The sequence below is a fragment of the Belonocnema kinseyi genome, chromosome 2, assembly GCF_010883055.1.
Source record: "Belonocnema kinseyi isolate 2016_QV_RU_SX_M_011 chromosome 2, B_treatae_v1, whole genome shotgun sequence".
Lineage (NCBI taxonomy): Eukaryota > Metazoa > Arthropoda > Insecta > Hymenoptera > Cynipidae > Belonocnema > Belonocnema kinseyi.
Window position 1 is genome coordinate 135,668,360 of NC_046658.1, and position 17,789 is coordinate 135,686,148.

The 17,789-nt window shown below is 32.4% G+C and overlaps 1 protein-coding gene across 1 annotated transcript in view; it reads left to right on the forward strand.

The window, feature by feature from the left end:
- The first annotated feature begins 13,998 nt into the window (after positions 1-13,998).
- The window catches only part of LOC117182995, a 59,101-nt gene continuing 55,310 nt past the window's right edge, over positions 13,999-17,789 (forward strand). Inside the window, exon 1 of the mRNA XM_033376123.1 lies at positions 13,999-14,099. Coding sequence (XP_033232014.1) covers positions 13,999-14,099 — 101 coding nt within the window. The remainder of the gene's footprint in view (positions 14,100-17,789) is intronic.

Here is a 17,789-nt window from a genome sequence, read left to right on the forward strand (position 1 = left end):
TTGAGAAGACCCGGCAGAAGAATCAGGTTTGGCAAGAGGAAAAGTTCTTTCTGGAGAATGTCTGACAGAAGGAGAAGGTCTGTCACCCGAAGTACAAGGAATGGGACTACCGTCAGGTGAAGAGTCAAACTGTAAACTTAATTCTGTAATAATAAATAGTACGTTAGCTTTATTTCTAAAGTACGCAATCGTATATTGGTATATCATGTGTTGTAAATCAGGTTGTGATTGAGGGGCAGGATTTTATAATCGCCTTTACATTTTTCTCGCTGAAAGGCTTTGGCCCCTAGAAACTCGCAGAACAAATTTTTCATTTTTCAAGGATATATTTGATTCTATAACCATCTTTAAATTTTCATCTCTGAGAGGTTTTGGTCCCTAGAAACTTGCGAAATAAATTTTTTATTTCTCAAGGACATATTTGTATAGAAAGTTTAATTTTGCATCTTGATCTTTATACATAAAAGTTTTAACTTGCATCTGTTAAATGTGTCTTCATTGCGTTGCAGCATCACCTTAGTACTTATAGCTGCTAATCGGTTGCAGCACCTTTTTAATACACCTATGACATTTTCCTTTTCAAATCAATACCGAATAGCTTTCTCTTTGTGAAAAATTGATTTTTCTTCAACTTGCCTTAGATCAGCCAATTGTTAGCATTTTTTTATTATATTTACAAAAAGAATTCATTATGATATTCCAAAATTGGTGAAGTGAATAACATGAAAGTTTTTGTTACTGCAAAAGTTATGGATATTTGTTACTCATAAATCAGGCTACATACTTTTTTACAGATTCTATTTGGTCAAGAAAGATCTTCGATAGAGATCTACAAGGCGTAAATATTGTGCCGTGAATAAATATAAATATATAATATAAATACAAATAAAATATAAGTATATAATATAAATATAAATTCTGTTGAAAAAACTGGTAAACGAAATTCCCACTCAAATTCTTAAAATATTTTATTGTAGTATTATCATTAGGATATTAATTTTCATATTTTTCAGGCAGGGGATCTAAAGGACAGAAGTCGAAGGTTTTGTCGAATCACTTAGTTTTTCCTGAACTAACCACATAAAAGGGCCAAAAACTTCTAGAGAAAACACCAAGCGCAATTTATTTTCAGAAGTGACAAGAAATAGTTAATAAAAAATAAGATGTGCAAGAAAAGTTAAAACAAGCTGAGCGTGAACGACAGACACTTCGATTACTAAAAAGGTAGCAAAAGTTCATACAAAAAAAGAGCCAACAGATTCTACAAAAGTAAGGAAAGGAACCAAAAAGATTTCAAGAGATGGCAATAAACAAAATGAAGCCAATGATTTAAGATTTACAATTTGAATATGCCAACATTTTGAGACCCCTAGAATCCAAAAAACAGGTTTTTACGAATTTCTCTGTTACTCTGTTTTGTGACTGCGTATGTGTGTGTGTGTGGCTTGGTGTGTGCGGGCATGTTTGTGTAGATTTTTAGTTTGCTAACACGATAACTTTCGAAAGAATTGAAAGTTTGGCTTAGCCTTTGGTGTACCCTTTTAGTGTCCTAAAATGAAGGCCAAGTTCGTAAGCCAGCTATTTTTTATACAAATTCAAAAAGTGAGCATATTTTGAAAATTTTTGAGACCACATTTTTCAAGATTAAAAAATTTTCTGTGCGGATATTCATTTTTTTATGTACCCAAATTTACCAGAATTATAGCATTTACAAAATTCTAAAACACACACGAATATGAAAATTTTATTCTAAATAAAAGACGATATGAAGAAAAGTCAAGAGAAGAAGAGTGGTGTTTTTTTTCCCCCTACCATAAGAATATCACAAGAACTTTTTGAATTTTCTTGAAAAATTGAAAATTAAAATTTTGAAAGCATAAAAAAATAATGGACAATCAAAAATTGCTAGTGCTCGTCAATAACACAAAAATGGTTAAAATCGTTTTAGTTGCATAGAGTTACATTAGTTAAGGATATTAGAATATTAGACAATTTATAATAACATTTTTTATACAAAAAGTATTTGTTGAACGCATTTTTTCTACGATTTTCCATAAATATACGGTTTTTTAAAGTAATATTGCAAGAGATTTAAATAAAAACAACATTATATAAAAATTTTCTTTTAGGATTATAATTGTTTATATTATACACAGAATTAATGTACAAATGCAATAATCAGGCATTTTTCGACAGAAATATTCTTTGCTTTTGATTAATATTTTTGTTAATCAGAAAATTTTTGATAATTTTAGTAAGATTCATAATTTTTTGGTTAATTTTATGATTTTTTAAACATATTTAAGAAACAAATGCAATAATAAGGTATTTGTCTACAGAAAAACTAGTTTTTTTCTATGTCAAATTTTTGAATTGGGAATTTCATGGTAACTTCAGTAAAATTCATAATTATTCGGTTAATTTTATGATTTTTTTAAACAAATACATTAATTAGAAATTTTTCGACAGAAAAATTCGTTTTTTGCTATGTAAACTTTTTTAATTAGGGACGATTCATTTGATCAATGTCATTCTTTTTAATGGGGAACTAAATGATGATTTCAGCAAAATTGAATAATTGGTCGATAATTTTTCTACCGAAAAATGCCAAATAATGTATTTGTTTATTAAAAATCGTTTTGAAAAATCATACGATTAATTAACAAGTTATTAATTTTGCTCAAATTATTATAAAGTTCCTAATTTATCAAAATGTACATAAAAAAACGAATTTTTCTGTCGAAAAATGCCGGATTACTGCATTTGTTCATTGAATTTGTTTATAATATAAATATTAATATAACTAGCAGAAACGTATGATTATGGAAAATCATAGAAAAAATTTTTTCAACAAATAATTTGTTTGTAAAAAATTTTTTTGTTCAATATCTAATATTGGAACATGATTAGCTAATATTACTCTATGAAACGCTGCTGTAGGTTGGTTGAACTTCTCAGCATAAAATTCTACCAAGCTATGACTTTTGGTCGAAACTAACCCCCCCCCCCCCCCCCCCCCCCCCCCCCCGCCCCAAACCCTCAATAATCGAAGTTTTAATTAACTCTCATTAATCGAAGTTTTGCGAAGCGCAAAATACGTGATGAGTATGTATTCGTTAAAGCTCAAGAAGAATTAAGAAAATAGAAGTCACTATCACCAAATTACTCTTGTCGATGTTTTGACCTTTAGTTTAAAAAAATCTGTGCACAAGAGTAAAAAATATACAAAGACATCTTATGGTGATTTCAAACATTCGCATAGAGTAGAACTAACCTAAAAACGTCTGTTATTATGGGGGATAATAAATAAAAAATTAAATAGTCAAATAAGCTTCATTTGTTTGATTCCGAACAATATTTTTTATCTTACAAAATCCACCTTAAGCTGCAAATAAATGGAAAAAATAACTTCATAAGTAAGCATGAAGTTTAAAAATCCGAATATTTGTTGAAAATATTTCTATTCAAACTATAGACGAAAAAGAGTTACTTTATTTTTAATAAAAATTCAAGCTTGTTAGGTTTAAAATTAATTTTTAAACTAAAAATATTACATCTAGAGGTGCTAGTTACTCAACTTAACACTTGCTATAACTCCTACAGTTTTTTGACACAAAGCTTTTACTATAGGGTCTATTAGAGAGAATTCAGGGAACAATCAAATGGGTTCTGAAATTAAAAAGTTTCTAAAAGATTTTTTGTTGTTTTAATGGTATGAAATAATACGAAATATTATTACAGTGGGGATTTGAAATTCTTCTAGATTATTAAGGAGGCAACTGATCTGTTTATTTTTAATTTCAAGTGGTTTATTGAACTTGATAACTGTTTAGTTGAAAGTGCTAGGTGTGATTTTTGTGTGTTGTTGATTTTGGATAATGGCCGGGCCACCGCTGCTTTTTTTCTAGCCATGTTATTCGCTACCGATGTACATTTTTGCAAAAATAAAAGCGAAAATATGAAGTTCATACAAAGTCAAATTTGAATTATAGATGGCATGGCGAAATGATGGTGATTATCAACAAAAAAACAATAGAACTGATGTTTCAAAAAACAAACGTTGAAGAACCTGATGAAAGCAGCTTAAACAGATCCTAAGTTAGTTTAAATAATGTTCCATTTATATTAATTAAAAATGATCTGTGTATACTATATGAACTTTTATAAATATGTGTATAATTTATGTGAAATATAGATAGGACCTAACACAGTTGGGTCTGCGTAAACTAGCTTCGTGCACATTAAATCGCAAAAATTTGGATTTTTGTAATGGTTGAAAGAATTTCACCTTCATATAGACATATTATATTGTTTTATTTACCAATAGAATTAAGAATAACGACCGATAATAAGGCTAGGGCACGGAAAATCGCCATCTCTTCTAATTACAACACAAAATAACTGACGTGTCTGACTGGAGTCGTTATCTCTTGTATTAACGGCGTCAAGTTTGTTCTTGTGAGATAGTTTAGTCTGATAAAAGTCAGGTTCTGGGAGAAAAATTTATTAATACGCACAATTAAAACCGAAAAATTAAATTTAATCCTTCTTATTTATGAAAACACGATGAATAATATTTATATTAGGTTTTATTAACCATTTAAATTAGGGCAGTTTCGGGGTCAAGTTAAAATCTGAAATATGGATTTTTATGATTTTTCATCCGGAGTTGAATAAAAACGTTGCTAATAATTGACAAATTCAATTATCTGACGTCCAGTGATTTTAATGTTTAATTGTTTGCACCGTGTTTTCCAAATTCAGATAAAAGATATCTTTGGGATTTATTGTGATCGTTCCGTAACTTCGAATAAATTATTAGAATTATATTATAATTATAATTTTCTTAACAGATGTTAATGGATCTAAGAGGTAAACTTAGGATTTTAAAAATAACATTTGATTTTAAACATCGCAATCTATTTCACGTGATTTCAAAGAATTGACCATGCTCTTAATAGACTTTCAAGTATCTCATAGGAATTCGTAATAACTGCAAGGATCTTACATTATTCCAAGATTTCAAAGGAATTTCAGTTTTTATCGAGTTTTATGTAAATATCGTGTTTGCACCGGAAAATGGAGGAAAAGTAAAAGTTCTGATTTAAAAAGCTTCAGATATAATATTTTTAAACTTTGAATCTTGAGACATGAAAAGGTTTGACGCCACCCATTTAATAAATTAATTAATTAATACACAGACAATTTTAATTTTTTAATGAGGAGAAACATTGATTATTATATTATTTAAAAATTTGATAAAAATGTTGCCAATGAGTATATTCTTTTACTAATAGTCTTTACTATAACCGGTATCTTTTAGGTTAAACGCATCAATTAGGTCCATCTGTGATATTCATATTTGAAAAGAGTCAGTTCCAAGTAAAAAAATTCGTTATTAAACTTCATGGAAACTTATGTCACCATTTATTTCATTTGTTGTGTTTCAATAGTATTTAAACTATTAAGGGGTGTGAATTATCAATGTGAATCACGTTCTAAAATTTTCGCGGATGCTTGTGTACGCGCCAACTGTTAAGGTCTTCAATGAATAACCTACTGAAAATTCCTACAACTGGCTCAGGTCCAGTAAAATTTTCTTTTGCTACTAGTATTTCTATCCTGTCCGATATCTCATTGCCCTTGATGCTGTTGTGTCCAGGGGTCTATAATAGAGTGACTTAGTTATTGTTGGTGAGCTAAGGCATCCCTATCAGACTCTGAGTATCCTTCACCGGGCAATTTTTAGAGTTGCCGAGAATAGGAAGCGGATTTCAAGAAAGCAGCTTATCCAGTCTAGCCGCCTCTGCTTCTTTCTCAATATCCATAAAAAAGTTGTTACAGCTTTCAGGCCTTGCTTTACGTATAGCACTTCTATATTCATTCCCCATCATCGTAAATGCGGTCCATATTTCCTCGGCTTTGCCAGTACCAATTTACCAGTGTAGCTACCCAGCCTCTCGGACTTTTGAAGGTCGGCAATTGCTTTCTGAAAGTACAATTCTCAGTTCCTTCGTAAAATGATCCCAGTCCATTCTTCTTGGATTTATGGCCTATTTAGGGCCCGCGGTTACAGTGAGTTCCAATTCGAACTGTATCTTTTAGTGATTTGAGAAAAGAGGTTTATCTGAGACACTCCACTCCTTGATGATATTTATAAAACTACCGATGCAGAAAGTCATGTTAATGACTTCCTCCCTAGACAAGTAGCAAAGCTTCGAAATGTTTTCTGTATTAGGAATATCTAAATCAGTAGTTATTAGCTATTCCACTAGATCGTTACTTCTTGAGTTGATGTCCGTGCTGCCCCACAAAGTATGGTCGGAGTTAGCATCTCACCCCAGAAAAAGAGGACGACCCCTTACCTTGCAGTATTCCACTGGTGTATGCACCTCCACTGGTGAATTGATATCGCTTTCATATCGAAAGCAAACTTATCCCATGAATAGCCTTCCTATTCCTTTAAGATCCGTGACTATCACCATCAAATCTCTAGCACATACCACAGCGGGACAAGATTGACTTTCTTTACCAGCATGCAAGCCCTTGGATTGGCAGTCTCCGGTTCCCTGTAACAAAAACCAGCTTCCTCTACCTAAACCCCTGATGGGATCTCGAAATAACCAGGGTTTCTGCATTAGCAAGATACCTCTGTGCCTGGCAGCCATGCCCTTCTTCAAAACTGTAGACGCGCCTTTGCTGTACTGCAAGTTAATTTGGGTAATAACTTGACCGGGAGTAATCATTTAGGTCTGCTCCCTATCTCCCTGTACACTGAGAGGCTCCCCTTGCCCCTGGCCGGCAAACTTAAAGTTAACCTGTTCAAAACGGTATAAGGGCCTGTTGTTGAGATTCGCAAGATCTATTGTCTGAGACTCAAAAATTTGCACAACTAGGAGATGTTTGATTCCTCCCACTGTGTCCTCTTACTGAGGCCTATCGTGCCTGACGTTCTGCTAGAAAGCTGTCCTAATGGACGGCTTAAGTCCCTCTTACCACCGGAAAATTACTGACGGGTCTTCTACTTTACCCGCGTACCAGGCACGTGTACTCACTATCTTTTGGAGCAACTCAACTCCATCTACCTTGAGAGATGTGCCTTCTCCAGGCCTTGTCTTGACCACAGCCTTGTGTAGCCAAGCTTTAACCGTTCAGCTATTATAAATGCAAAGACCCCTCCCTTACAGAAGGAGGTATTGATTCTTAGTCATTGATCTGAGGACCAATTTTCGAACGCTCTCTAGGTAGCCTTTCTGAAGAGCTCAAACTGCTCTGTGTGAGCAGCGAATCCAGGTAGTTCGTATCCATCACCAACTTCGTCAGGGGTCAGCCCTGTGAGCGGTTGTTAATCCAGCCCCAGACGAACTCTTAGCCCCTTCCTCGCTTTTGAGTGTCAGTGATGGTTATCAACGTTGTGGTCGCCGATGTGCCAGGCACCACAGCTACTCTACCAGCCCGCTGCGCATGCCTCTTCAGTCATCTCATGAGGGAACCGTCGATGCATTTCATCTTTTTGGGGGACTTATTGGTTGCTTCCGTTTCCATAGCCTGTGTATGGGAGGTATATTTTTATTTCCTTATCGTTTTTAATTTTATTATTTTTAAATTTACGTTTTTAATAAAACAAAGACGGTGAGAAATATTTGAAAAGTGACGGTTTGTCGGTAACAAAAGAAAGAGTTCAGAGAAGTCTCTTCCAAGAAGTTCCGAAAATTTCTTTCCGGAAGGTCTAGAGGAAGTCGAATCCAATAAAACGCAGTGGACTCCTATATTTTCAAGTAGCAAATAATTTTATCTCAGCCTTTACTCTTTGGTTACGAAAAGAATTATAAAAGTATTTTACTTAAATTAAAATCTGAATTTAAAGTTAAGGGCCAATTACCATAAATTGTTGATAGCCTTTTTCTCATTTTCTAATTCCCCTGACTTTCTTCATTTTCCAAATCCTCCTATTTCCCTTATTCTCAAAAGCATCACCTTTTTCTCATTTTTTGTTAAATAGACTATATTCTAAATGCTAGCCCGTGTTGAAAGTTTGTTTTCAACTCACAGAATTATCTTTTATTAATGTTTAACGTTTTTATAATTTCACTAATTTTAAACTATAATATTCGCGATTCAAATAAAACTTTAAAACTGAAATATTTCTTCGCGGAATATATATTATAAAAACAAAATATCTTTAAAAGTTATAAATAACAGTGATATCTCTGGCCATCTTGTAGATTCAATAGTGTGAATTAAAATTATTATTGTCATAATAATCATTGCCTGAGTTTAGGTTAATTTAATGGTAGCCACAATATTACAAAAATTGCTAGAATAAAATTAATTTTTTTCAAGTTGAGAATTATGAAAGGCAAAATCTTTATTTCGTATTAATTAAAAAAATTAAAAGGTGGATGCCTTTTTCCAAAGAGTTCTGAACTAAAAACTGAATTTTTTTTTAAACTTAATTTCTGTTGGTATAAGTTTTCTTTTGTATGAAGTGCCACAAGTAGAAAAAATTATTTGGAATATTTTTATAGAGCTTTTAAAATGATTGCATTAGACAATTTTAAATCAGAAGTATTCAAAAACTAAAGTTTTATCAGGAAGATTTATCAAATCGAGTGATGTAAGAGTTTCATCATTATACAAATTGAACTTTAAACCTTTAACATTACAACTTAGATATTTACAATATTTGACTGTAGGAGATAAGCTAAACAATTAAAATTCAAGCATTCAAATTTTATGACTCTAAATTGTAAACGCATAATTTTAACATATGAGTGAACACAATATATTTACAAAAATAAACAAATAATTTTAAGCGACCTAATTTAACAATCATAATTTAATGATTGTTACAATTTATAATTTGATGATACATTTAAAAAAAATGTATCTCGCTTTATTTTAGGTTATATTAAGAGTCAAATATTGTCATAATGTCAGGTGTTTAGATATTGAATAATATTTTTCGCATGAAAATCTTTAGTCAGTTAAAATGTAATGTATTATTTTCATTGTAAAAGGACAATCGTTTGTCACTTTGGATTAATATGCTTACTATCAAATTCTTTATGTGCTCTAAAGTTTCTTTTGAAAGTTGACCAAAAACCGAAATTTAAAAAAAGTCACTGAGAAGTAAACTTTATAGGACGGTAGCCATAGTTAGTGTCTATGTTTATTAAAAATTTGTTGAAAGTAAATTTATAAAGTTAAACTTAACCAAATAAAATTTTATAACAAACTTTTATGAAAAGACTAAACAATAATTTTGCTTTAAAAATATTATTTATTAAAACAGATACACTCAAAAATTTTGATTGTGTAAAATGATGGCACAAAAAGGTTTTAATAGAAGAAGTATGTTTCTAATGAACATTGTAATATGCTCACTAGGAGTAGCTATATGTTTTAATTGGGTCAAAACTGGGATTGAATTAAATTCAAAAATATCTCTAGGTTTTTCATTTTTTTTTAATCACCTCGTTCCTGCCTTACGTTCGGCCTGGTAATACAAGTAACAGTACTGGGTTAAAAATTGTAGGTGCCCTGAACTTAATAAAAATTTTGTATAAATCAAGTATATTATTATACACTTACAAGGCTAACCATTTATAAGAAAAGAGAGGTATTAATAAAATAATTGCTTATTTTTTGCGAACACAAGTCGTCTTTGAAATCCTTGAAATCTTGATGAAATCTTTGAAACCTTTTGAAATCTTTGTGAATTCGTTAAAATCTCTTGAAGTACTTAAAATCTTTGTGAAATCTTGAAATTTCTGTGAATTCTTTTGGAGTCATTCTTAATTTTTGTAAAATGTTTGAAATCTCTACAATCTTTAAAATACCTTAGATTTTTGTAAAATTTTTATGACGTATTTGTGAATGCTTGGTTTAAAATTTGTGTGTGAAACCTTTTGTGTTAGTTTGAAATAATTGAAACCTTTAAAATCTTCTCAAATTTGTTAAAACCTGATTTTACAGTTTAACGTCTTTGAAATATTTATTAAATATTTGAAATTTTTCGAAAGCTTTACAATTTTTGGAAATGTTCGAAATCTTTGTGAAAATTTTGCAATAAGGAGTAAACGCCATTTTAAAATCTTCGAAATCCTTGAAATCTTTATGAAATGTTTACAATTTTTGGGAAATTTTTGTGAAATCTTTTCAAATATTTGTGAATTTTTTTTTATTCGTTGGAATCATCGAATTCTTTGAAATCTTAGTGAAATATTTTCAAATCTTCCAAATGTTTAACAGTGTTTGAAATCTGGTATACTGTGCCCTTTTTAAAATGTTTGAATTCCTTTAAATCTTAGGAAATATTTAAAAGCCTTGTAAAATTGTTGTGAAATATTTTTAAACTATTGATGTACACTAGGAAGGTCCAAACGGCCGACTTTCGAATAGAGGACATGCCCCCCCCCTCCATTTTGTGAGGTTGCCGGAAAAAGAATGTTCTCCAAGTTTGAGCCAAATTATCTTTGTTTCAAGCATTTAGTATTCGTTTAAACAATTTATTATTATTTAATTGTAAGTTTTTCTTAAAAAGAGGTATAAAACTCTAGTTAAAAAAAATTTAGTTATCTTTTCTGCTTATTATTAAATATCTACATCATTAAGATACTAGTAACTTATTTTACAATAAATTCTTATTTTTTAAAATAAATTTTGTTTGTGTAAGCAATTTTTTTCGAAAATAAATGTTTGAAATTTCTGTTTTTCTGCAATTATTTTGGTAATTTGTAATTGTAAAGAGCAAACTTTTTTGTCTAAACCATTGTCGTATTGTTTGATAAATTTACTAAATATTAATCTAACATTTTATTATAAACTGTGATTCAAAAATCTGTTTTTTGTCTCAATTCAATTAAGTATATCGCTTATTATTCAATATCATGAAAAGTTAATTTTTTTTAGTAAGACTTCATTCTATAAAAATTACATTCAATTTTATCGTTCGGAAATTATTTTTAAAATTTTTTCCTTTTAAATCACCCCCGTAGACACACTCGCTTGTCCTCTGAAAGCTCAAAGTAGGTTTTTTGTTTTGTTTATGTTGATCCCACAGAATAGCTCTTAGTATTATCAAAGGAATGATAAATATTTGTATTTTGTTAACGTCCCTGGAAATTAAAACACAAAATTTGGATCTCAAAAATGAAAAATTACCACATTAATTGCAAAAAACAGAAATTTCCAAAATTTATTTTAAAAAATTGTATAAACAAACAAAATTCATTTAAAAAAATGATAATTTATTACAACATAAGGTACTAGTATCTAAATGACGCAAATTATTAATAATAGGCAGAAAAGCTAATAAATTTTTTTTTAATTAGAGTGTATACCTATTTTTAAGAAAAAGTTACAATTAAGCAATAAATATTTGTTTAAACAAATACTAAATGCTTGAAACAAAGGTCATTATTCCTGAAAATGTCCAATTGTTCAAACATAAAAAATCTACCTTTCAATGAGTGACAACAATAAAAAATTATTTGAACAAAAACAAATTGTTTAAACCATTGTTAATTGGTTGAAAAATACTTAAAAACATTCCACTTGACAAAAAAACAAATTTATGGCAAAAAATGGAAAAACAGAACATTTATGTGTAAATTTTTGGCAAAAATGTCAATTTCAGTTTCTTGGGGCATTTTTGGGGCTTCACAAGGGGTTGGGGGGAGGGCGTCAAAATTTATAGTGATTTAATGGAAATCATTGACTAGAGACTCCTTAACGAATTCTTAATACCTCCCGCAAGCTAAGTTTAAATCCAGAAATCTGAATCCCATTGTTACGAAAACCGAAATTTCCCCATTAATCTTATCGAATTTTTAGGGCCTTTGCGGCACGTCTTAATATTAACCGATTTGGCTTAAATTTGGAGGGAATTTTTTTTCGGCAACCACACGAAATGGGGAGGGGGCTGGCATGCCCTCTGATCCAAAAAAAAAATTCAACAGGTATGATTTTGGACCCCTCTAATGTACACGCCTCTTTTCAATCGTTCAAATTCATAAAATCTTCGTTAAACTTTCATAAATCTTTATAAAAGGTTCAAAAATCCTTTTAAATATTTTAAAATCTTTAGAATATATTGAAACCTTCTAGAATATTTAGCAATGCTTTGTAATCTGATGCTCAAAACCTGAATGGTAAAATCTTTGAAATTTTCAACTAATAACTTTTATAATTTGTAAGTTGAATATCATAAAAAATGTATAATTTAGCCAATTTTTACCACTCTTGACTTAAAAACAAAACACTGGCAAACACGTGTCGATACATGAATCTTGACCAGTTTAGCGGGAAACACGAAGTTCTCCGATCCACATCGTGAGCGCTCGGCTATGAGGTACAATCGGCGGATTCGGCTAACCTTGGGAGTTTATCGGAGCTATTCGGATTTTTTGATATAGTGTTTTACTTTTATATTATTTGAATATGTCATTATCAATTTTTCTTTTTTTTCGTTTTAATAAATAAAATATCAATCTTTGCTATTGAACATACCAATTCTTGTTCTAAAGATAATAGGTTTTTTTATTCTAATTGTAAAGTTTCGTAATTACGCTAACAATAATTTTTATATTCACACGATTTCCCTAAATCGTAATCCACTATATCAATTATGAATATTGAAATATCAAGTATTGTTATAAAATTTCTTTCAGTGTAGTTAACTGTTTTTTCATGTGCAGGAATCACGGTACAGCAATAATTAACATATTTATTTCGTATAATACAATTCAACTATGCAAAGGACATTTTCCATTTTCGGTACAGTTTATCGAGTGTGAAGCGAAAGGTAAAGAAACTTTAACAATGTAATTGTAACGCTCAATAATTATCACGTTCAAATTATATATAATTATTAATTAAACAATTTTAACCCGGCACAAAGGCAAGCGGGTCTCACAGACCCAGAGGATCATAAATTATGAGTTAAAAAAAGTTGTGTTTGCAGTTTCTCTAAACTGCGCGTTAAAATGCTTTCAATTAAAAATGTACGTTTTAAATAAATTATTTTTAAAGCAAAAAATTTTAGTATTCCAAATTGTAAACTGAATGTTTTTATATTTGAAAAAGTGACGTTTTCAGTAATTGAATACATTTTTTTCTAAAAATTTGGTAAAATTATTGGTAAAAAAGAAAGTCACCGCCCTTTCACAAAATTGTCGGTTTTCACGGTTCAGTGGTCGCTCTGAAAAGGTCTAATAATAAACGAGTTGTAAGCATAAAGAGCGTGCGCAAAGCGCTAGATTTTACAGAGGCGGGCTTTCTTATATTTTATTTTTTTATTCAGAGTACGAAGAGATTTTTTTTTCATATACGATATATTCTCAAACACTTTTTCATTGCCATGTTGTTCTTTATTGGAATTTCATCGATTTCTGCTGGGGTCAATACTGCAACCGCGCCGCTGCTCATGTTTATTTTCCCCCGTTTTGGACCCAAAATAGTATCTGTGTATATTCCACGAAAAATCGTTTGATAGTTTAAGGTTTTCTCCAATATTGCATAGACATCTCCAGCGCTCGTTGATAATACAAGTTGTTCTACGGATGGTATGGGCTTAAGAATATTTTTGTGTGTTCGTAAGTGAATTGGTTTATTAGGTGGGAAGACGTATGGTCGAAGTTCCAATATCCGGTTCTTATTTTTTACGAATACGATTCGAATAAAATCAAGATCTTCAAATTTATATCCAAGTACGCGAGCAAAACTTTTCTTGAGAGAAGGAGGCCCTGAACTGGCTTGAAGAGGATTCGCGGCACTTAGAGGAGGCTCGACAGAAGAATCAGGTGTGGTAATTCTCCTTTCCGGAGAGTGTCTGTCAGAAGAAAAAGGTCTGTCACGAGAAGTAGAAGGAATAGGATCGCCGTTGGGCAAACAGTCAAACTGAGAACTTAATTCTGCAAGAAAAAATAGTGCATTACATTTTTTTTAAGTACATACTCGTATATTGGTATATCATGAGTTGTAAATGAGTTGTAAATGAGGTTGCAGAAAAAACCGCAAAGTCCTGTACAGTTATTCCAACTTATGAATGTAGACGTACTGAGCTTGCGCAAGCTTCGAACTTTAATGACCACTTTGTACGTGTCCCAAGCGTTAGGATAGTGCGTGTCGAAAATTTCTTTCTTTGGCAGAAAATTTATACATATCAATTATCATTTTGCGACAAACTCAACCTATCATTGTAAATAATTACATTGGTATAAAATATATATTTAATTGTTTCAAAACAAGGCGGGAATGGGGACAACACTTTTCTTTTAAGAAAATTTTATCTGTGCGTCTATGCATTCGAAATAAAGGATAAATAACGCCTGTTCATAAAAAGCTAAATAAAAATTAATACTTTTTTTAAGAACTTTCTTTCTGGAAGCTTTATCTCCCTAAAAATTCCAGGAATTGTCTGAATTTTTGCGAGTTGAAGTAAAAAAGACAGAAAAATTTGGCCATTCATATAACGTGCTCTCGAGCTTATTTATAAAAACGGCGAAAGCTACCACATTTTTATCTGGAGAAAAAAGATGCAGAACGAAACTTCTCTTTTTAATCCACAATTTGAAATATTATTTTTTATTTTTTAATTGATTAGTAAAATGCGCATTAAAATTATCCGATTCTCAAGGTCAATTTGTCTGCCAGCAATTTTCATTAGTAGGAACAGTTGAGTGATAATTCTTATATATGCCCAATTCAACTTATCCAAGTCGACATGCACATACAAATTTTAAAACTTGCTTTTTTATCAGATTAATCATTAAATTTCGATGAATATTTAAAATAAATAAATATAAGGAAACACTTTTACCATCGCACTGCTAATAGCAAGTACTGCAGCCCTGTGATAACGGAATTATATTGGTCATTCCAAGGGGTGAAGGGGATATTTTCACTAACTTTTTCAGATTCAATTGCACTTTATTGGTTTCAAAGAACAACATTTTGTGCCAATTACACAGGTCAACAGGCCATAAGGTCAGGATCAAGGTCATTTCAAGGCCTAACGTACAACATCCATTGCTAACCAAGTAAGTCAGGATACCTACAGGTTGAAATGGTCGCTGAATCCGAATTCTTGGTTTGTTTGATCACATAAGGTCACAATCAAGTTCAGTTCAAGGTTAAACATACAGAACCCGTCGATAACGGACTAGATCAGATAAATATAGGTTTTTGGGGTTGCTAAAGGACCCCGCACTAAATGTATGGGAAAATGGCTTTCGGTGGATTTAGCTGAAATCTTGTAATTTTCAAGGTTATAAGTGCCGGATGAAATATCCGTAAAAAAATTCAAAAAATGGGCAGTTTTTTATTTTCGCCTACACCGTTGACTTATATAGCGTGCTTCTCAAAACGATCAAACGCTAAGCGCCCAAGATTTGAACTTGATTAAGTGATCACTTTTTTAAAGTCAGAAATGGTATCCAAAGTAACATCAATAACTAGTGCGCACATCGATAATAACAGTGTACCCTTCGCCAGAGGGTCGAACGCTAAGCGCCCATAATCAGCGAATAGAACTAATTCTAGTAGCTTTAGCGACACAAGCGATGTTTGTATACGAAACAAGAAAACCAGAAAAACCAGTTCAGTATACAAAGACAGAAATAGTTTAATATTTCGCAAAAGCTACTGGGATTGGTTCTATACGCTGATTATGGGTGCTTAGCGTTTGGCTCTCTTGCGAAGGGTACGCTGTTATTATCGGAATGTGTGCACTAGTTACTAATATTACTTTGGGTACCACTTCTGCCTTGAAAGAAGTGATTAATTAGTCAAATTAAAATATTGGGCGCTTAGCGTTTTATCGTTTTGAAAAGTGCGCTATATGAGTCAACGGTGTAGGCGAAAATATGACAGACCACGATCTGAACCGTGATTTGTATGTTGACATCGCTTTTGTAACAAAATCTGTTGTAATTCGTTTTATCCACTGATCTTGGGCGCTTAGCGTCACTTTTTTGACGGACTTTTTTACGGATATTTCATCCGGTACTTATAACCTTCAAAATTACAAAGTTTCAGCTAAATCTAGCGAAAGTCGTTTTCCCATACATTTAGGGCGGGGTCCTTTGAATTCCGTGTCCTTTCAATCTTAGGTCACGATCAAGGTGAATTCAAAGTCAAACCTACGATATCCCAAACTTGTAATCTCTAAACCCAAAGCCTCAAACACGAAATCCTAAGCACAATAACACCATGTCCACACACCCGCAGCCCACAAATTGTAAGCCTACATACCCTAAACCCACAAACTTCAAGACCACACACCGAAAACCCCTCAGATACTATTTTCGAGGGGCAATGGCATACCATTTTAGCGTTAATGGGTTAATACCTAAATTGAGAAATTTCATTTTCAGGTTAGCCCACTTGCAGTGCGGAATTCAATTATTTCACGAAATTTAAACGACTAAACTCGCTGCTCTCAGGGTTAAGTGGGTTACCCTGCTTATGATTTGGTAGCGGCGATTTCTGGGGGTTGAGTGGATTAGCAAGTAAGTGGGTTAGCCCACTTGTAACATGGAACTTAAATATTCCAAGAAAAATATGTGACTAAAATTATTGTTCCCAGAGTCAGGTTGATTAGAATGCTTGTAGTTTGTTGGGGGTGCTTTCTACCCCTAGGGAGCCGCTTCCATAGGAATGAAAAGACACGGGTTTTATATTTTTTATTGTTTTATCAATATGAAAAGTTTAGACCCAAACTGTACGCTTTTTGTTGGTATTTTGTGCGGGATCCTTTGTTCTTTTTTAAAGCATTAATGGGTTAAAACGCAAAAATAAAAAATTTCAAATTACTATATTTTGGTGAAAAATGAAGATATGCTAATAATTGCAACTAGGCTTGAAAGGGGAAGATGAATTCTTTCAAATTCCATATTACCTTTTGTGGTAGACATTCTTCTTGTTCACTTACATAACCTCAAAAAGAGAAAAAAACGCATTTTTGCACTTTTAGATTAGGATATTTTGAAAACCTGAATATAGAAGCAATTTGGAGCTCGAATTCGAATTCAGCACATTAAAATCCTTCGGAAATGTTTGGTCTCCTTTCTGGCTTTTGACCTTTTTCAAATTTTGTTAGCCTGTTTCAAGTCAACTTCATATAAACCTTGTAATGATGTTTATGAAATAGAACACTGCAATTGCAAAAGAAATTTTGCGGGATCTCGCCGAAGCCTAAACCTAACCTAGTAACGTGACGGGGTCACTAGGCAGTGCCAGTTCGTAACCAAAAGGCAGAATATGCCGAAAGTAGAGAGCCGCATCGTTCAGCACAAAAATCATGACTGGAAAGATCGTGAACCTTCAAACAGAGACTTTACTACCAGCTGCGAGAGGCAGCACCACCAGGTCGCCACTTTAACAGGCGACCATTTCCTACCGACCAATGGGATTATTAGCAGTGTGATAGCTAGAGAGAAAGTACAGAAACGCGCATAGACAGATCTTTCGTTTCAATGAACCAGTCAACGGGTGCGGTTTTTACGTGGTTGGCCTATACTGCTCGGAATTAGTTTCTTAGTCTCGACTTTGGATCAGTGATCCCAGATCTGTAACGAGGTGCACTCCAATACTATCACAGATCTATGTCGTGTGAATGTAGTAGGAGACGATACACATGAATGGGTTGCGCGCGGAACGCATCTCTCCTCTTGTGAATTTGAAAGGACAACCGCCTTCTGCATTTTTCCCGCAAGTGTTCTAGCATATTGTTGACACGCAGGGATGCTTTTTAGGCTATTAGCAAGTGAAAGCTTGGAACCTCC